Source organism: Aspergillus viridinutans (genome assembly GCF_018404265.1).
Source record: "Aspergillus viridinutans IFM 47045 DNA, scaffold_1, whole genome shotgun sequence".
NCBI lineage: Eukaryota > Fungi > Ascomycota > Eurotiomycetes > Eurotiales > Aspergillaceae > Aspergillus > Aspergillus viridinutans.
The window spans coordinates 2,282,853-2,302,648 of record NW_025091217.1 but is presented as its reverse complement, the minus strand read 5'-3'; the positions used below and the strand labels follow the sequence as shown (position 1 = coordinate 2,302,648).

Here is a 19,796-nt window from a genome sequence, read left to right as displayed (position 1 = left end):
TCCACCCGGGGTACGCCCATGGGCCAGAGGAATGGCAGGGGCACAATGGATGGGGACCCCATCTGGAAGAGTCGGAAAGTGAATCAATCGTCGGGGATGATTGGACGGTACGCAACGACCTCAGATGAGTGAAGCTAGGGGGAGCGTCGACCAGAACGAGGGGTGGTGTTCTTGGAAAATTCTAGTGGGGAGTGGAGAAGGGGGGAGGCGAGGAGGAAGAGGCGGACAGGTGATTTCCACGATGCAGAGATTATTCATCAGGTTGTGCCTCGATAGGTCGGGAAGTACGGAGTAATTTGGAGATCTGAATGACGGATGTGATTGGAATGCGATGATGATGCCGATGGAGTAGGCTTCGACGTCTCCGACAGTCCGTGATGCCACGGGCAGTTCCCAATTAGGACTCCACGTGAGCAATGGACAGCACAGAACTACAGAACTACAGTTACCTAGTTACACTTTCAATTACAGTCTTACAGCTCTATGAATCTTGAATACGATTGAGACATACTGCCTGTATATCATCAGACTCATTTGAGGTTTCATTTTATACCCCTTCAGATCCCTTGATTCAGGATCCAGGCCAGCTAAAGAGCAGCATCAAGCAGGGGATCCACCATCGGCCCCTCCCTTGTGTTTTATTTCTTCCATTCTTTTTTTGTGTTGTAACATTGACTAAAATGAAGTTGTATTATTACAAGCAAATCCCTCTCTCGGCTCTCAGCCCTCAGCCAAGCGAAACCTTTCCAAGGTCGAGGCAGATCATGATTCAAGTAGTTTGTGGTTAGCTGACCACTTGATCATTCGGTGGGGCCATCGGGAAGAATTCTGCTCATCGATCCCGAGAAGACGATGCCGAGAGCAGGACAAGACAGCAGAAAGTGAGTGGTGGAGGGACGGAGTGGTAGATTTATACCTTGTCAAGTCTGTAGATATGGATTCTAGTCACTACTATGACTCCAACATAATATCTCAAGATCAATGTTCTGGCAACAGATAAGCAGAGAGTGTGCTGGTTCTGATTAACATGATTTGACGTGTCTATCTGTACAGCGATGAACTCCGACCGATCGGCACACTCATTCAGACTCGGGATTGAAGGTTTCGGTGTGCCGATTGAGCACAGCAAGCCCAGCCCGAGCCATGAAAATTTTGCACGTCTGTTTCTGGCTCACCGATGGTGGATCTGCATCATACTAGTCCTCATACTCTGTAGTGCTCACTTATCTCTATCTCATTATGATTTTGAACTCATGATGAATCTATTATGTGTAGTCTGTCTTGTAGGATTAACTATCTTCTTTTCACAAGATTTACTATAATTGCACCTAAGCACACGTCTCTTCCATCTTGAATCTGAAAAGGATTATTCTCAAGCAGCAGACCATAATTCTCAGCATCGTCTACCAATTCCTCAATGGGACCACCACAGACCCACAAAGAAAAATCAGTCAACGGGGCGCATCCGTTGATCAGCAGCCTGATGATCAATAACTGAAAACAACCAAGTACGGAATAGGACGATGCGATTTATATTTAGCGTCCGAAGTCTTCCGCAACACCCATCCAATCAATCTAGATGCAGGAACCATGCGATCAGCATCATCGTCAGCCATTGCACTTGACCCTGGTCTTAGTAGTCTAGATACTCGACCAAGGGCCCATCTGACGTACCATGCAACATGCATGCTTCGGAGATTCACCGGTCTTTCTGGGATTGGAATTTCAAGACGTAATCTTGATAGCTCGGCGATTACAGATTAGTTGACTGTTTTAGACTTCGGTGAGACTCGGCATGCCGCTTCACTCAACTCGGTAAGTGACGGGCCGACTCGTCCAGTAGCGTTGACCGTCGAGGCTGTCTTGGAAAATGGGTTTTGCATGGTGGCAATATTTGCTGTCGTAGTTGTTGCGTCTGAGACGAGTCTTATGACGTACTCTGCATTGGGCACACTATCTGAAAAAGAGCAGATAATGATGCGACCTTTACAAGTTCGGGCATTTATTGCATTGCTTTGGACAGGCGTAGACAGAAGGATATCCGAGTCCGATGATGAGACGTCTGGGCTCTAGAGTCAAGATGCAAGGATGGTGTGGTGCACATTATTGTTTGTAGTTTAGCTCTACTGATTTAGTTCAGATGAGGGTTGATTTGAGTGACAAAGTGTAATGGACGCACAGTGTGGCATCTAGATACTCTATGCTAAATGCTACATTGCTGGGATCTAGACTTCTAGATGTTTATGGCAGCAGGCGAGATACCAGGCCGAGCATTTACCGAAGGATCAGTGTTAGTTCTTATCCTCATGATCTTGTCCTTAGATACTCCATATCCATCAGGCAGAGCGTGTAGTGATATGATAAAGGCTTGTGCCATTGACCATGCTTTTACCTGTTGACCTCGTAACCTCGAAACGCTGGAAGATAGCCTACAAACCAAATCTGGGTCGGCTGTCCCATACAGGGATCTATATAGTGGAGCGTACTAATGAATCTCTTCGTCATTCATCCTTGTTGATAATCTTATCAGTCTTCGGTCACTATGTCCTCCAACATTGGACCTTAATCCACATGCAGTCACCAACATTAGCTGTCTTAGCCAGGGTACATAGAATCTGAAAGTCAACCAATGCCCCGCCCTGGCTAAGTACTCTTCTTCCCCTTCTCCCGCTCCGCCTTACGCAAAGCACGCTTCCGGATGGCCTCGTGCATGGTCTTGTTCTGGCCGACGACCAACTTGCCCATCGGCTGCATCACACAGGTCAAGAACCAGGCCATCAGACCATGACTCCAGTATGGCGAAGAGCTGTACGCATAGCCCGGAGACCCTCCATTGCGACCGATCTTGGACAGCACAGCCTTGACAAAGGCCCGCGGGTCAGGGATCGTGGCGCTGGTCCGGCGCACTTTCGACATGGCCGAGGTGATAAGGTACGCCTGCACCAGCTCGACCGTGATGCCGTACGGCTCGAGCTCGGAGCCAAGAGACGTCGACCACTGCTGCAGGAAGGCCTTGCTGCCAGAGTACGTAGCCAGTAGAGGGGTGGGGAGCAGACCACCGAACGAGCCCATCGTCAGCACGAGACCGCGCTTGCGCTGCATCATGCCGGGGATGATCAACTGCGTAGCGCGCAGGGTGCCCAGGCAGTTGATGGTCACAATATCCGTCATCTCGTCCTCGGGGGTCAGCGCGAACGGGGTAGGGATGTCATGGCTCTTGCCGACGTTGTTGATCAGGACGGCGACGTCCAGTTCATCTACTATCGCCTTGAGTTCCTCGTAGTCTGCGTCGTCGTTGGCGGCAAAGTCCATTGCCAGCGTCTTGGTCTGCACGGAGTGTTTGCTGGTGATCTCCTCGGCCAACGTGGCGAGCTTCGAGGCAGTCCGGGACACGAGCACAATATTGAAGCCGGCGCGAGCGAGCTGCAGAGAAAACTCCTTGCCTAATCCATCCGAGGCACCTGTAACCACTGCCCAGCTACCCTTGGGGCCGAACGAGCGGAGCTGACTACGGTCAGTACGAATGTTGACTTGAGTAACAGCATAATAATACAAACGTACCGGTTTCCCTGGAAGCACAAATAAGCTCAAGAGCACTCTGATAAAAGTCAAAAGCCGCGAAGCGATAAACAAGCTCCCCGTGGTAAGCAGGACCGCAGCGCCCACAGTCTGTAGGCCGGGCTCAAGGTTGAGCCCCCAATTGGACAAACAAGCTGTATACTTCGATAGGAACTCCATGGTGACAGCCTCTCCCTTACTGACACTGCAGTTGTTAGGATAAAGAAGCTTGTCGGCGGGAGTACAATGTTATTGTCAATTGAAGGAGCGCGGCGGACGCGAGTCAAAATTGTTGGGAGAAACATCGCGCCAAGAGTGAACATAGTAGTACGGCGGACAGCTTGTACAAAAGAAACTTATACCGTTTTTACTGTTCACTCAATGCTACTATCTCCACGAATATTCAATGGCACGTGTATTAGGATATCGGATCATCATGTAGCCTGATATAGGGATATCGAATGCTTATATACCAAGGATATGGAATACTCATATAATAGTCCCTATAGATACAGTAGTTGAGAGGAGCACTAGTAGCACAGCATCCAAAAGATATACCTCTCTAAGTAGGGTAGTATTCAATATCCGCCCCGGAATGCGACATACTACTCTATGACGACTTGATAGCTGTTAAGGATTCAATATCCCTAGTCTATAACGATACGGTATTCAAAGCTATTTAATGTTCTCTACCCATGGTTGCGGAGGGTGGGTATAAATGTCCCTTTTGTACCAATAGTCCCCCGTACCTCGGCCCCTTTAGTCTAGTGGTGTTCACCCTTCATCGTCCACAAGGTAGAAGCATATGCCAGGCAGACTTCGCTGTAATCTAATCGATTTAATACCAATTGCATTTCCATCTACATAATGACCAGTCTCCTCTCCTACCTACCCCATTTCGAGGGTCTTCTGCCTAAATGGCTCGTCTTGGTACGCGTCTTGACTGGCTGGACTCTGCTGTAAACAGAATACCAACAGAACCACAACTGACCAATGCTTGCTGAACAGGTCTCCGTCGTCTCTGCAATCAACAGCCTCGAATCCTATCGCTCAGACAACTACGCCGCATCGCTCTACAACGGCCGAACTGCTGATGGCCGCTCGTCGGGGTGTCCTCTGTCCTCCCGCACCTTTGGCACCTGGACCTTCCTTTCGGCCGTCGTCCGCATGTACGCGGCCTACAACATCACAACTGCCGCTGTGTACGACCTTGCAATCTGGACCTTCGGTATTGCCCTTGTACACTTTATCGGCGAGTGGTTGGTTTTCGGTACTGCGCAGCTCAAGGGCCGGTTTGTGAGCCCGTTGATTGTTGCGTCGTCGACATTAACCTGGATGTTGACGCAGAGGGAAGCTTATCTCGCTGCGTAGTCTAAATAATGCTCCTTGGTCTTGACCTTCTCAATGGATATGATACCTCATCTACAACTTTCGGGGCTTGATATGATATGGGTATTCCTAGCACTAACCTAATTATTTATACAAAAGTTGCGTTCCTCTGACTCGTCTCATCCGTCCATCTTCTTCCTGTACAACTCTCCTCCGCAACCGCGTAATCTCGCTGCGGCTTGTTCAGGGGTAATATCACGTTGAGGCTCGGCCATCATCTCATAGCTGGAGTCGATTATCAGACATATCAAAGGCGCGAATTTGTAGAGGACCTACCCGACCAAGAATTTCCGCACGGTTGCGCTGCGCAGCAGTGGAGGGTAGAAATGCAGGTGCAGGTACGACGACTCGATCTCCTCATCGGTGCCCTCGAGCGGGGCCTGGTGAATGCCCATGCTGTAAGGGAAGTGCGTCTCGAAGAGGTTGTCGTACCGTCTGGTGATCTCGGCGATGGCCTCGGCCAGCTGGGCCTTCTCGTCCTCATTGAGGTCAACGAGCGCGCGCTTGTGCTTCTTGCTGACGATCATGGTTTCGAACGGCCAGGTTGCCCACCACGGGCAGACGACCAGGAACGCTTGGTTCTCAAACACGACGCGCTCCTGCTTCCGGCTTTCCAGGGCGGCATAGTCTTCCAGCATATGCTTGTCTTGGTGCTCCCGTCGGTATTTCTTCAGCTGCTCCAGTTCCATCGCTGGCTCCTCAGGCAGCGAGCTGGTGGTCCAGACCTGACCGTGGGGGTGGGGATTCGAGCAGCCCATAGCAGCGCCCTTGTTCTCGAAGATCTGCATGTACCGGTATTGCTCCTTGGGCTTGGACAGGCTGGCGAATGGGGAGTTGGGAGGCAGTGTGGTCGCAGGAGCCACGGCGGCCAGGGGAGACTTGGGCGACAAATGGGCCGAATAGATCTCGGTCCATGCGTCAATGACAGGGACGATCTCGGCTGGCGACAAGTCTGCCAGGGTGAGGTTATGGGCCGCAGAAAAGGTTAGCACATAGCATTTGCCCGTCACAGGTTCCGCCTTGAGAAAGAATGACTCGACACCTAGAAGGATTGCGCATTAGCGACGGCTCCGTTGTTTCCTCGCTTCTGCATCCGGGAACGCACTATCTCCGCCCTCAGGGTTATAAGAAGCCTGCTCCTCCTTGACGGCGCTGTAATCGTTGACAAAGACAAATGTCTTCTCATACTTGGGGTTGGTGTCTCCCTGCGCGCGCTTGTTACCTGGGCAGAGATAGCAAGCAGGGTCATAAGCGGGCAAGGTGGTCTTGGAGGGGCTCTCCTGCTGTCCTCTGTTTGCGCGACCACTTAGTCAATGATGTCTCGTCACTCAAGAATACCTTTCCAACTCACTGCCATGGGCGCTTAGTCCTGTGAGGAGAGACTAGGATGTAAGATCCCCGGAGAGGGTTGAACCTCCGATGTGAGATGTCGTCGAGAACGCTTTCCACCATTGTAGCTAATTGAGGGGGTTTTCAACGAAAGACTGGACGGACCAAGGGACCTGGGAAATGAAAAGAAGAGAAGAAATGAAAAGGAAAACTGTTCAGTAGAGAAAGTGTTTCAATGTCATCTGCCCAACCAGGAGGCCGGTCAAAGCGGCGGGGCTCCGGAAAAGTTGTCGCGGGGTCTCCGCCCGGTCCATTTTGTGTCCATTCACTGAGGCGCTCAGCACGCGCTCGGCTGAATATGGCCGGATAGATCAGCGATTTAGTCTGTATATAGCTGCTCTCTTTTAGCATGCTCACTGATTGATGTCATGTCCTCATCTGAACGTGTTCAAGAGAGCTGTTATTGGTTCCAAGGTCGAAATCCATATCACAATGTCCCACGGAGTCAAATAACCCGATACCAGCGCAACCAATCAAGACATATGAGGAGAGCTCAAACTGGCCTCGGTAAAATTCATTTTAGCCATGTTACTCCGTACCCTTAGGCTCAGTCAATACCGGGCCATTTTCTTGTTGGAGAACGGGCAGCCGAAATTTTTCCTCTCCGAGCCGAACACATCATCGCAACGGATTCGGGCTGACGTCAGTAGACTTCTAGTAACTAAGGCGCTTCGGATAAATTGAGGGGCAATTCTGTTGATCTTATCAACAACGCTTATCAGCCACACCCTGCTCTGCTTTTGATATTCAAACTGTGTCTGTCCGTGAGATTGTGAGAGATCAGTCTCATGATCAAATCGACTCTTATGATGCGCTGTCGTTCTTGTGGATGAACTCCGTCCAAACGCCGGGCTCCCACGTGGACAGCAGGATGGCTTCCAGCAAGACTTCGCGACTTCATCTCTACGATCTGCCAAATGAGGTATTCCCCGAGGGATGATAACCTTAAATCCTTCCTGTAGACTAATATCCCTCATTTCGGACTCTTAGGTCTTTGTGCACATCCTATCTCCCTTCTCCACCCGTGACCTGCTCCCTTTAGCGACCATCTCCCATCGCTTTCATGCCCTAGTCTTACGCATCATTCATTATCGTCTCCTGATAGCCGCGGCCCTGAAAGAGTACAAGCTTATCCTCGAATGCTTTCACCCAAGCTCTAAGCTTACCGAACCGCACGTGTTCTGCAAGTATCTTGGCACAGATGGCTTAAGCGACCGATATGAGGGGAAGGGCTCGTTGTACGAGGACGTAGACACAGCCAAGCGACTAGGAAGGCTGACCTCTCTCTATTCACGATTTCGTCCAGAAGTGACCATTGAGCAAAGGGCTAGCGGAGCGAGGGTAACTCCATCTTCGGGTATGAGGCTTGCGTGACAGACCCGGAAGGAAGAAAGCCATGTGTTTGGACCAGGCTGACAACAAGGCTGATAGACCTCCGTGAGGGTGAACTCCCCAAAGAGGATACGCCTGTGACAAGGCCTGTCAATCTCGAAGATTTCGAGAATTTCTCCCAGCTATGCGTTGTCGTGAGTGTGGTGAAGGTAGTGCCCGGAACTAATCTCCTTTTAAGCGCCATCGAGGTCGTAGACGGGGTGGTCAGGCTCTTCCGAGACTGGTTAAGGGATCAAGAACAGAGGAGTAGTAGCGGTACCCCCAGCTGCTCAAGCGATGGTCCAATTCTATGGGTCGACGCAGGCCAGAATGTAGGTCTCAAGCTTCGAGTACGACAGAAAGAGATATCTGATCAACAATTCCCTATTCTTGTGCATCGTGATGAGATGCCACCTGTTAATTACGAGGTGGACATTGAAGGTCTGAACTTAGTGTTGCCGCTACTCCGCGAGCCAGAGCCGATGCTGACAACTATCGACTACAGAACTGCATATCCGTACCACACGCCTGCTACTGTCTGTTGAACGGTCACAGCAGGAACAACAAGATTACGCCAGGGCTGTGATTTTCACTCAGCCTCGGGCAGAATAGAGACTGAGGACCAATCCATGCTTATTCCTGTCATGAGTCTGCGTGGTTACATCGTTTGAGGAGCGACTTGCGGCTTCTAAAGGTATCAAAAGAACGTCAAAGGATACGCAGATTGCACTCTCGTCATGGATCATGGTGTGTGTGACTTGCATATTTCCATTAGTTACTTGTTATGTGCACCAATATAGAATTATCAACTGTTATATATCTCCTGTCCATGCAGACTATTTAGGAGAATGTTGTTTGGTTCAAAACGTTGGACATCTCTGTCTGCTTAGACCATTTCCTGCGCCAGTGTACTTATATGTCTTTCTCTTGAACCTTGAGGTTGGTTGAAGCGCATCAGTAGTTCCAGTGATTGATGCCTTGAATTCGCAGGCGCTTTCTCTTAAAGTGCAAGTCATTTTGCATCTATATAGTCGATGGCAATTTCTCTAGACGTGTTAAGGTGAATACTTGGATTACCTGCTCGCGAATCTGTAGCAAAGTGATGGCGTATGATCAAGCATTTCCAAGGGCATCCACTGTAGTCATGTGCAGCTCTTCTTCTCACAGTCAACAAACTTCACCTACGTGCAACAACTGCTTCCCTTCAGGTACCGGATTTACTTGAATCTTTCCACACACCGACGGCAAAGATACATAATCACCGTGATGGAAACCCAGAAGGGCCACCTAGAATCCTGCCGCTCAGAAGAAGCATGTTTCTTTCTCAGGTGTTTCCATGCTGACTCTCACTTCAGAATTATCAGACTGGTCAAAACGCAAAGCGCTCGTCGTCGACTCGACCTCGGAACTCTTTTATATTCTCCGCAAGAGTCATACAGCTAGTTCGCGCGAACAAAGGAGTGATCTGTGCTGAATATCGACGCAAATCTCTACGTCGCAAAACGAATAGTGCTGTCGAACCGGGATTTGTTTCTGTCCACAATAATTCCTCCATCATGCAGTCCAGAAGCAATCAGAAAAAGCACACGGTACGACAAACCTTAGGCATTTTGCTCTTGAGCACACATAATGTCGTCTTCAATTGGCTCGGCAGCAAACTTCGGGTAGACTATATCTTGATGCTCGCCTAGGAGGTGCCTGGTGGGCCCGCTTATCGGCAAGATTTTGCTGGTCTCTGGTTTTCGAGCAGACTCCATGGTAATGAGAAGAAGAGGCTTGATAATAACAGATGGCGATGCTCAAGTCCTCATGTCTTGAGCATATATACTCAACCGATTTCTCGGCGAAGCCGGCCTATTTGATCGGTTTCAGGTACACCCCTGGGCCCGGTTGCCGAGCCCTGGGTCCCGTTGCTTGTTTCTCCAAGCGAAGATTTCAAAGGATAAACCAGGATTAGGGTGACGTTCAAGCCGCCATGATGTCCGAAAATATCTATGCAGATTGTACTTCTCGTTGACATCCAACATCTTGCCGGGATCCGAAAAATCAATGCCAACCGTATTGGTGACTGATAATGGTCAGGATGTTTGACTTCAAATTCGAGATTGCCAGTGGAGACAGGCGTATTTATATCTTTCATCTCACGGATACCGGACCCGCAACTAACAAGAGTCTCAAATAGCATTCAAGCTTTTCAGTATTATTGCGTAAGGTATATTGACTAACTGAGGTTTAGGCGAATATGTTGGATTATAATCAATTTGGTCTGTCTTTCGCCTCTTGCCGAGGCTTCTTTCGGCACTCGATACCGTTACCGTATATCATCTCATTATGCCTTCTAGTCCCAGTTGTTCAAAATATACCTAGCGATCTTCAGTCAAGTTGCGAACAGAGAAGAGGAAATGAAGACGTATTCAAGAAAGGAGTCATCCTAATATTCAGAGAAACTGCGCAGGCCAAATGATCTCTGCAATCTCCAATCGAATCAGAAATTGATACGTGAGTTTTATGAACTTTCTAACGTTCAGTATGAACCTGCTAGCTCTTGGTTATGCGGACTCTGACAGAAGATTACTGCAGTCGTCGCGCCAACTATGGCTGGCTTTGAAGGCGAGGCGCCCAAAGCCTCCAAGATCCCGTATTGGCGCTTGGTCTTTGATCAAAAGGTGGTCACGGACGAAGTGATCAGTCATCCTTACGCTGGAAGAGGCACCGATGATGATTCCTTTGTTGTTGTTTGGATTCCTGGTGACTCGCGCAATCCGATGAATTTCAGCTCTATCCTGAAATGGTCGCTCACGATCCTGGTCTCCTTGACTACCCTGACGATTGCATTGATATCCTCTGCCTACTCGGGGGGCATGGCCCAGGTCATGAAAGAGTTAGGCTCATCAAGAGAAGTCACTATTCTGGGCATATCCCTTTTCGTCCTTGGCTTTGCGTTCGGACCGCTAATTTGGGCACCGATGAGCGAAATATTTGGCCGTCGCAACGTTTTCACCATCACTTTTTGCTTACTTACTGCCTTCAATGCCGGATGTGCCGGTTCTGAGAATATCCAAACTTTGATCATACTGCGATTCTTGGCTGGTTTCTTCGGGTCATCTCCCTTTGGCAATGCAGGTGGAAGTATTGCCGATATGTTCCCGGCCGCCAAACGGGGCATTGCTATCAGCCTCTTCTCTGCCGCGCCTCTTTGCGGACCAGCTATCGGTCCAATAATCGGAGGTTTTCTCGGCTCTGGCGCAGGTTGGCGCTGGGTGGAAGGGTTCTTGGCCATCTTTTCGGGTGTCATTTGGATATGCCTTTGTGTGTTTCTGCCCGAAACATACGCCCCCGTCCTCTTACGCAGGCGCGCTGAAAAGCTCTCTGACCTGAGTGACAAGGTCTACCGTAGTAAGCTGGACATCGAACGAGGTAAGCTGTCGCTGCAGCAGACTTTGACTACAGCACTGTCGCGGCCATGGCGCCTTCTGTTCCGTGAGCCAATAGTGTTTCTATTTTGCATCTATATGGCCATCATCTACGGCATCTTGTACCTTTGCTTTGCCGCCTTTCCAATTGTTTTCCAGGAGGCCCGTGGTTGGAATGAAGGTATTGGAGGATTGGCTTTCCTAGGAATCCTGGTCGGTATGATTATCGCTGTCATCTACACATTTCCAGAAAACATGCACTACGCCAAATTATGCAGGCAAACAACGGGTCGCCTTCCTCCCGAAGTCCGTCTGCCTCCAAGTATCGTCGGCGCCATTGCCTTGCCCATCGGTCTTTTCTGGTTCGCCTGGACCAACTCGCCCTCAATTCACTGGATGGCCTCGATTGCCGCCGGAGCACCCTTTGGTTTCGGGCTGGTTCTCGTGTTTCTCAGTGTATTCAACTACATGATCGATGCATATACCATCTACTCTGCGTCTGTTCTCGCAGCAAACTCCGCCCTCCGGTCTCTCTTTGGCGCAGCCTTTCCCCTCTTCACCAGCTACCTCTACTCAGGGCTGGGTAAGTCACGTGATATCACCTTTCGTTGGCTCTTGCTAACTGATTCTTAGGGATCCATTGGGCGTCTTCGATTCCTGCATTCCTGGCACTCGCCTGCGTTCCCATACCGATTGTGTTTTATCTATACGGCGCGCGCATCCGGAAGCGCTGCCGCTACGCCGCCGAGGCCGACGCATTCATGCAACGTCTTGCACAGAGCAATCAGCAGGAAGCTCGGCGCCAAGAGCCTGCCATTGAGAAGTCCAATGCAGAGGTTGAAGCTGCTGCGGTTGACGTGGAAAGCGATAGCGAGGCTACCAGCCTGTCTAGTGTTCCCTCTGCGATTGATATGAGCAGGAGGGCGTCTGAGGCGTCGAAGATGTCTGGGCGCTCGCTGGGTCGCATGACGACTCAGTACGAGGAGAATCCGTATGATATCGATCGAATAAACACTCGCAATTCTACTATTAGTGGACGTTGTCAGGAGGTTTAGTCGGAAAGGGTGATGTGCATTAGTTTGTCATACCTCAGCGATGTCTCACGTCTGCCTCTGTGACTTGGCTCATTCTCTGTCAAGTTCAATTTGACTTCATGTCACCGCGCAGACTATAGCTATACGGTAGTAGCTACTCTTGGCTGTTGCTGAGAAGAGCGAGCGTGCTATGCCGCAGGGTATGTCGGCAGAACGCTTCTCTAGATGATTCTCTTAACATACGCACAACCTCTTCGAATCATTCATGCCTGATCCAACTGTACATAGACGAGTTCGGATCAAACCTAATCAAAATTCAATCGCAAGTCTGCCCGACATCGGTCACTTGAAGCAAAGTATGCCATTGACAGACATACGGGTAACGTAGTCCTAGCCGTACATGCCTCGTTCAAAAAAAAGTACATTGATTGAGACTCGCGTAGCAGTGTCATATACTCCGCACATTCAAATGCCTTTGTTTCGACGTGAGCCAACGTTGCATAAGTCTGCCTATCAGCTCATATGCCTGCGCAGACACGTATCTTTTCCGTCGGCATCGCAGAACGGCACGGATCCCGTCTGTAATCCACACGTATGCTTACCGCAGACAGCTCTGAATGAGTTAGGAGCAGCACTAGTCGAGCGTCACCTCCAAGTCTGAGATGATTCTTACGAGTATTGTGGAGCCTCGCGTCGCTTGATGGGTCAGTCGTCATGCTGTTAGCCATCCGGGACTCGGGTAGTCTTCTCATGTCGTGCAATCGGAGGGATCCTAAGAAACGAGGTAATAGTTAGCAAAAGGTGTATCCGAGTCTCGGCTTCTTCCGTCCATGAGTTCAGGGGGTTTCATATGGGGCCGTTCACTTGGCTCTCTTTACGCTGCGACATGGATCGATGTATAGCGATCATGTCTGTAGATACCTACGTTGTAGGGGGACTGTGGCAATGAGCGGCTGGTAGCAGGCATGGAAACGATCAGGAGAGACTATTGAATGTTGGTAGAGTGTACTGGCCATGTGCTGGCTGGCCGTCTTGTTGCTGTACTCATCCCATAGGCATAAAGAAATCACTGTGTGGAAACGGAATAAAGAGGATCTTGCCTGTGGCTTCGTGAACATGACCGTGCGGCCAAATGATTCGTTTCAACTTAGGTACATCGCCGCCAGGGCATAGTATTCCTATGAGTAGTGAAGCTCCAGCACTTGACAGTTCTGACTGACGCCGAGATATCGCATCGCCAGGACAGCGTACTTAGGCGTCATGTGCCCTGTCTGAGTCGCTGAGTCGTTCACCCCTTTATCAACACACACGAACACAATTTTCACTTTTCTTTCTCTTCTCCTCTCACCATCATCACTTTTTTCCGCAATCACCCATCCTCACATACTCTTGTTGCTGCTCGCTATTGCCCCAAGTGTATCATCTTTCACGATCAAGTCTCGTTTGCTTCGTTTAATCTCATCACAAGTTCATTGCAGTCAAGGTCCAGTCAAGATGGACGAAGACGGCAAAGCCAAAGTCCTCTTCCTCACTAACAGTGAGCTGGGACAGTCTTCTGTTTGTCTGGCTGTCGCTCATGAATTCCTCCTGCGTCCCGAGTACGACGTGCATATCGCCTCGTTCCCCGTCCTTGGCCCAACTGTCACAATGATGAATGCACGCGCCAAAAGCCTCGCATCCGCTCAGCAGGAAGCTACTTTCCATCCGCTGTGCGGACTGTCGATGCAAGACGCGTACATCCAGAAGGTCGGTAACCGCCGTACTTTCAACATTCATCGTGTCGGTTTGAGGGGCGCCATGAGCGCGTACAAGTCTGTGTTGATCAATGCTTTGGCTCCTTGGAACGGAAGCGAGTATATGGCGGTGTACTTTCAGTGCTTTGCCGTCATCCAGGACATTCAGCCCGTTGTCGTTGTGGTTGATCCATTGTTTGCTCCGGCCATCGATGCGTGCCTCAAGTTGAAGATGCCGTATCTCGTCTTGAGTCCCAATACTCTCAAGGACCACTGTCAGCCCAAGCTTGCAAACTTTTGGAAATTTCCCGCGTGAGTAGCTCCATATCGCAGCGACTTCTTGTGTTGACACTCTTAAATAGACTCTGTTCCGGTTACCTGTACCCTTTGCCTCTGCACCAGGTCATTCCAAACACCATTCTGGTTCTCGGACTCGGACTGGCCATCCACAATTCATCTGAGCTAAAGGAGCTGAAGAAATACCGTAACGAGAACGAACTCAGCGGCAAGACTCCCGGTATGATCTCCCGCTCCGGCGACAAAACCCCATTCCTTGTCCCCTCAAAGAAAGAGTACGAGTTCTCTCGCCGTGTCCCTAGCAACTTTACCCTCTGTGGCCCCATCGTCCGTCCTTGGGACGCATTGGAAACAGAGAATGCGGATTTGGCCAGGTTTGTCCGTCGCGGTCCCACTGTCCTCGCCAACTTTGGATCCCATGTCGTATTCAATAATGCCACGGCCAGACAGTTCGCTGAGGGCATAGCTTTGCTGCTCGAGAGACGGCCCGAGACTCAGATCCTCTGGAAACTGAAATGGGATCCGGAGATCAACGTTGAGGACAAGGCGTTCGAGAGCATTCGCGGCGCTATCGCAGATAGACGCGTGCGTATCACTGACTGGCTGCGTGTCGAACCCATGTCCCTCCTGATGAGCGGCCACATTGAATGCATCATTCATCATGGTGGTTCCAATTCTTTCCACGAGGCAATCAGGTGAGTTCTGCGAGCCAACATTTCCGTCCTTGCAGCTTCGACTAACGATGACTTCGCAGAGCTGGCGTTCCGCAGGTCATCCTGCCCACTTGGTTCGACACTTACGACTTCGCTGCCCGTGTTGAGTGGTTGAAAATTGGCGTCTGGGCCAATAGAAAGACCGCCCCAGCCATCAACGGAAAGCACTTGGGACGCGCTCTGATTCGAGTCTTGGCCAGCAACGATAGTCCGAGAATCTTTGCCAACGCAAAGGCTCTTGCCTCCCAGTTGGACCCTCAGGAAGGACGTGTCGTCGCGTGTGAAAAGATCATAGAGGTTATCAAGGCTCAGAAGAAAGGCGAAGACAAGAAGGATAAGCATCAGAAAGATCAGGCAGAAGAGGTGAACGTCCAGCAGATGCCAGCCGGAAACGAGGAGAGAACCCCAGAGGAGCTCACCTCCCAGGAGGTGGCGTTGGGAACTCTGAACGCCTTGTACTAGAGGAAGCTGTCCAGCTGTGCATCCTTCCTTGACTTCTAACCGACCCCTACGACGTCGCGGCGAAGTAGGGGCCGGTTAGAAGTCGAAGCGTTCGATCTGGGGGTGTGTCAGTACTGAGTTGAGAGTCAATCAGGTGGTGGTTGAGATTCAGAACAGGTGGGAACGTGCGGGCCGCGCGGGCAGGATGGATGCCGTTAACGGCTTAGGGAGAAATCGAAGGAGGATTGTGTTTTGTTTGTGTCACAGAGGAAGCACAGAGAAATGTGTCTTACGCTCCTAGGTAGTTGAATTGAATGATACTCCCCTCACTTGTCCTTCACGTAGACCGAGAATTGATGTCATCTCGCCGGTACCGCCTCATCTGCTGTGTTTCTCCCCGCACCGTCTACTTCTGCCCCGCAGTCGTTTTCATACAATAACAGAAGGCATCTCCAATTGCCATCTTCGAACAGTTTCTTTTCTACTTTAGTCCTGCTGTATCATATCCTCCTGGTCTACCTGTGAAGATGGCCGGTGAACGTGTAGCCTGGATAGGCCTCGGAAACATGGGACGGGTATACCTTCAAATTATCCCCCACCCAATAAACAAGCTAACGCAAGCCAGGGAATGAGCAAGAACATTGCTCAAAAAGGCCCCCAGTCCTCTCTGACCCTCTACAACCGCACCGTCGCCAAAGCCTCCGCATTCGCCGAATCCCTCGGCCAAACCAAAGCCCCCGTCACCATCGCCTCCACCATCCCCGAAGCCGTCAAGGACGCCTCCATCATCTTCATCTGCGTCGGTGACGATCCCGCCCTCGACCAGATCATCACCACCATCCTCGCCGACTCCTCCCTCGACCTCACCTCCAAGGTCGTCGTCGACTGCTCAACCGTCCACCCGGACACCTCCCGCCGAATCCACGCCGCGCTCACCGACCGCGGCGCCTCCTTCATCGCCTGTCCCGTCTTCGGCGCGCCAGCCTTCGCAGACGCGGGCCAGCTGGTCGTCGTGCCCGCCGGCGATGCAGCCGCCATCAACCGCATCAGGCCGCTCCTCGAGGGCGTCACCGCCCGCGCCACAATCGACATGAGCGGCCACGACGTCGGCCGCGCCAGCACCCTCAAGCTCCTCGGGAACACGTTCATCCTCAACACGGTCGAGTCGATTGCCGAGGGGCTCGTGGCGGCAGAGAAGTCCGGGCTCGGGGCCGATGTCTACAAGCAGTGGATGCATTCCATGGTTGGGGGCATGTTCGCGAAATACGCAGACCGGATGTGTACGGGCGACTACTACAAGCGTGAGGAGCCGCTCTTCGCGGTGGACCTGGCGCGGAAGGATCTGCGGCATGCGGCCAGCTTGGCTGGTGCGGCTGGTATGCGGCTGCGTAGTGTTGAGGTCACGGATGCGTATCTGCAGGAGGTCAAGGCCGAGAAGGGGGAGAAAGGGGATATCGCTGCTGTCTATGGGGCTATTCGGAAGGAGTCGGGGTTGCCGTTTGAGAATGAGCAGTGAGGTTTAGGGTTTATATATGGGCTACAGTGATGGGATGTATCTATGTACTTAAATCTTAACGGGTGAGCGCAATGTGTTGAATGATGTTGGAAGATTATGTCAATGAATATAACACTCAAGTCTATAGATAGCTGCAAGGCGCCTGAAATGAGAGAAGTTTTGTAGCCAGTGATAAGCAGCCTGTTGCAATCTCGGCAATGCATAATGAACTTCTTGAACTTATCCTGTCTCTGATATGCCTTACCTGTTTAGTTACGAAGGGAGTAGATGCGCGCCTCATATGGCCTGAGTCGAACCTTCTGCGGCAGCTGATATTCATCCACATGGTAGTTGGAGATGAGCATGATAGCCAGGTCAACGTCAATCTCTTCGGGAATCTCAAAATCAGAGTGTTCCGCCGACCAGTTGCAGAAGATCAAGGTGCGCCACGGCCCTTGCGTCCGCAGGAAAGAGAAGACCTTGGGATCAGTCGCATTGATGGGGATATAGACTCCGTACCACTGGGAACCTCCGGTCAGCATGCTTGACTACCTCATCCTTGGATCATTATGATTAATCATACCATCAGTGGATGTTGTTTGCGAATATGCAACAGCTTCTTGTAGTAGCTCAGGACCGAGTCGGGATCACGCTCCTGAGCCTCGACGTTGATATCGGCATATTCATCGTTCATCCGGAGCCATGGTTTGGCATCAGGTGAGGTGAAGCCTGCATTGGGCGCATTACTCCACATAATAGGACTACGCGCATTGTCCCGTCCTTTGAGGCGAATGACATGCATCACATCCGACATGTCAGGTTCCTTTGAGGGATCTTTCTCCTTGCGAGCTTTATACTGACTGCGAAATGAGTCAGTAAATGATGAATCAAAGGAATATTGGCTGCGAATATCCTACGCGTTGTAGTATGCATGGGTCTCAACATCGTTATAATCTTCTATCTTCCAGTTCTGCGGATGGGGTGTACCCAATTCCTGGCCCTGGTAGATGAAAGGTGTTCCTCTCAGAGAGAGCTGAATGGTGGCCAACATTTTCGCTGACACGGCTCTGTACCGCGGATCAGGGTTGCCAAATCGCGACACACACCGGGCTTGGTCATGATTCTCAAGATACAGAGAATTCCAGCCTGGGTCTCTCAGCTCTTGCTTCCCAAGGACGAATTGAGCGGCCACCTACCGTTGTTGCCCAGCATATGCTGCTGCCAAATCCTAAACACCTTCTCGAATTCCCAGAGCTCCCACTTGCGAGGCTTCCATTTGTCTCCATTTTCACCATCCAGATCCATATGATGGAACTGGAAAACCATGGAAAGCTCCTGGCGCTCCTTGGCCACATACTCGCTTGACTCGTATTCGTCCACACCACACGGCATTTCACCAACTGTGCAATTGGTGTATTTGCTCAGGACGTTGCGATTCATCTCATGCATGTATTTGTGGATATTGGGACTGGATCTTGTCAGAGCTCGGTGCTTCGAGTTACTTCCCTGGGAGGCTTACCCGTTCGTGAATAGGGGCACGGCAGGTTGCTCGTACTTATCAGGGTTCACAATGGGCGCATCTGGAAGACCGGGCGTCTTGGAGACAAGGTTTATAACATCAAACTAGGACAAATAGGTCTCATCAGAAGCATCTCTGTTTGGGGGTCATGGCTGACTTACCCGGAAGCCGTCCGTTCCTTTACTTCCCCAGAAATCAATCACGTCGAAGATTGCATTCCGTACCTCAGGGTTGTCCCAGTTCAGGTCTGGCTGAGATGGCGAGAACAGATGCATGTCTGTTATTGGTGAGCCTTCTGTCATTGGGGTAAAACCTATCTCTGGAAGACTTACACCATTCGTCTGTATGCTCATCATACTTCCATGCCGGACCTATGTGATGCATTAGTATGATAGTGCCTTGCTTAGCTGGCTGAATCGAGAGATTTGCTGACCTCCAAACAGACTTTCCCAATTGTTAGGAGGTAAGTGCTCTCCATTTTTGCCTGTCTTTCCCCTTCGCCAGAAGTACCAGTCTCTCTTCGGGTTGTCTCGGCTTTTCTTCGACTCCAAGAACCATGCATGCTGGCTAACCATTAACAGAAGTAACGGTGTTTCGGCACTAGATCTGCTCACCTGGGAGCTGGTGTGGTTGAACACCATGTCCATCATTATCTTCATTCCTCTCCTATGAATTTCTGCAGCAAGGTCCTCCCAGTCTTTTATGGTTCCATACATGGGATTGATACCCTTGTAGTTTGCAATGTCGTAGCCCTGATCTTCAAGGGGTGATTCATAGATGGGGGTCAACCACAGCATATCCGCCCCAAGATCTTTCAGATAGTCGAGCCGCTGGATGATGCCGCGAAGATCACCAATGCCATCATTGTTGCTATCCTGGAACGACTGCACGTAGATCTCATAGATGATGATCTCTCGCCACCATTCTCGATCCATATCGAGAATTTGCGGCTTGTACGTGCCGGACGCTGTCACGCACTTGTTCCGAGACGTTGGAGCTGGCATCTTTGCGGTTGTCGAAAAAGGTTTTTCTTTGATAAGAGAACTTATTGGAGGCTGGTAGGATTGATGGTCTGAGTTAGATGGTCTGGCAGATGTGGGAGGCAAGCTTCGCAACCCACAGCGGAAGGCTCTCTGAAGAAGAAATCGTCTCAGTTGAAACATCCTTGACAGGGGTGTTTGACATGGAAGAATAAGTAGTCATTTATACAGCTGGGGCAATATTTTGCCTCCCAAGATGATCTATTTGCCAGTGCCATCATCATTGATGATATATTCTCGAAGCGTGGGAAGGACATCCCATGGAATAGATATCCGTCGGACGAAATGACCATCCTATGACCTCAACAAGACCGTTAGAGATTGACTGGAAAACCAAGCCGCGGAACAGATACCACCTCTCACCCGATATGCGATGATTTTGAACTTTTGTAACGTTCGTGTGT

General features: G+C 50.6%; 8 protein-coding genes across 8 annotated transcripts; 5 read left to right on the top strand and 3 right to left on the bottom strand.

Moving 5' to 3' along the window:
• Positions 1–2,643: 2,643 nt before the first annotated feature.
• Positions 2,644–3,738, bottom strand: Aspvir_000686 (ketoreductase; the record flags this gene model as incomplete). Its single annotated transcript, XM_043265820.1, has 2 exons — positions 2,644–3,504; positions 3,562–3,738. 2 exons carry the CDS (start codon positions 3,736–3,738, stop codon positions 2,644–2,646), a joined length of 1,038 nt encoding a protein of 345 aa, XP_043121755.1.
• Positions 3,739–4,425: 687 nt separating this feature from the next.
• On the top strand, positions 4,426–4,929 carry Aspvir_000685 (Erg28 family protein; the record flags this gene model as incomplete). Its single annotated transcript, XM_043265819.1, has 2 exons — positions 4,426–4,488; positions 4,567–4,929. The coding sequence occupies 2 exons, from the start codon at positions 4,426–4,428 to the stop codon at positions 4,927–4,929; spliced, it is 426 nt and encodes a 141-aa protein (XP_043121754.1).
• Positions 4,930–5,066: 137 nt separating this feature from the next.
• Aspvir_000684 (UDP-glucose:hexose-1-phosphate uridylyltransferase) lies at positions 5,067–6,399 on the bottom strand (the record flags this gene model as incomplete). Its single annotated transcript, XM_043265818.1, has 4 exons — positions 5,067–5,172; positions 5,224–5,989; positions 6,053–6,237; positions 6,299–6,399. 4 exons carry the CDS (start codon positions 6,397–6,399, stop codon positions 5,067–5,069), a joined length of 1,158 nt encoding a protein of 385 aa, XP_043121753.1.
• An 808-nt stretch (positions 6,400–7,207) lies between these two features.
• On the top strand, positions 7,208–8,319 carry Aspvir_000683 (F-box protein; the record flags this gene model as incomplete). The annotated part of the gene is made up of 4 exons (XM_043265817.1): positions 7,208–7,258; positions 7,327–7,693; positions 7,768–8,148; positions 8,213–8,319. The coding sequence occupies 4 exons, from the start codon at positions 7,208–7,210 to the stop codon at positions 8,317–8,319; spliced, it is 906 nt and encodes a 301-aa protein (XP_043121752.1).
• A 1,982-nt stretch (positions 8,320–10,301) lies between these two features.
• Aspvir_000682 (MFS transporter) lies at positions 10,302–12,175 on the top strand (the record flags this gene model as incomplete). Its single annotated transcript, XM_043265816.1, has 2 exons — positions 10,302–11,703; positions 11,754–12,175. The coding sequence occupies 2 exons, from the start codon at positions 10,302–10,304 to the stop codon at positions 12,173–12,175; spliced, it is 1,824 nt and encodes a 607-aa protein (XP_043121751.1).
• Positions 12,176–13,648: 1,473 nt separating this feature from the next.
• On the top strand, positions 13,649–15,359 carry Aspvir_000681 (glycosyltransferase family 1 protein; the record flags this gene model as incomplete). Its single annotated transcript, XM_043265815.1, has 3 exons — positions 13,649–14,199; positions 14,250–14,879; positions 14,939–15,359. The coding sequence occupies 3 exons, from the start codon at positions 13,649–13,651 to the stop codon at positions 15,357–15,359; spliced, it is 1,602 nt and encodes a 533-aa protein (XP_043121750.1).
• A 506-nt stretch (positions 15,360–15,865) lies between these two features.
• Positions 15,866–16,854, top strand: Aspvir_000680 (NAD(P)-dependent oxidoreductase; the record flags this gene model as incomplete). The annotated part of the gene is made up of 2 exons (XM_043265814.1): positions 15,866–15,913; positions 15,964–16,854. The coding sequence occupies 2 exons, from the start codon at positions 15,866–15,868 to the stop codon at positions 16,852–16,854; spliced, it is 939 nt and encodes a 312-aa protein (XP_043121749.1).
• Positions 16,855–17,102: 248 nt separating this feature from the next.
• On the bottom strand, positions 17,103–19,356 carry Aspvir_000679 (alpha-glucosidase; the record flags this gene model as incomplete). The annotated part of the gene is made up of 9 exons (XM_043265813.1): positions 17,103–17,354; positions 17,417–17,693; positions 17,751–17,979; positions 18,030–18,301; positions 18,353–18,456; positions 18,514–18,629; positions 18,685–18,723; positions 18,786–18,915; positions 18,967–19,356. 9 exons carry the CDS (start codon positions 19,354–19,356, stop codon positions 17,103–17,105), a joined length of 1,809 nt encoding a protein of 602 aa, XP_043121748.1.
• Between the last annotated feature and the right edge of the window lie 440 nt (positions 19,357–19,796).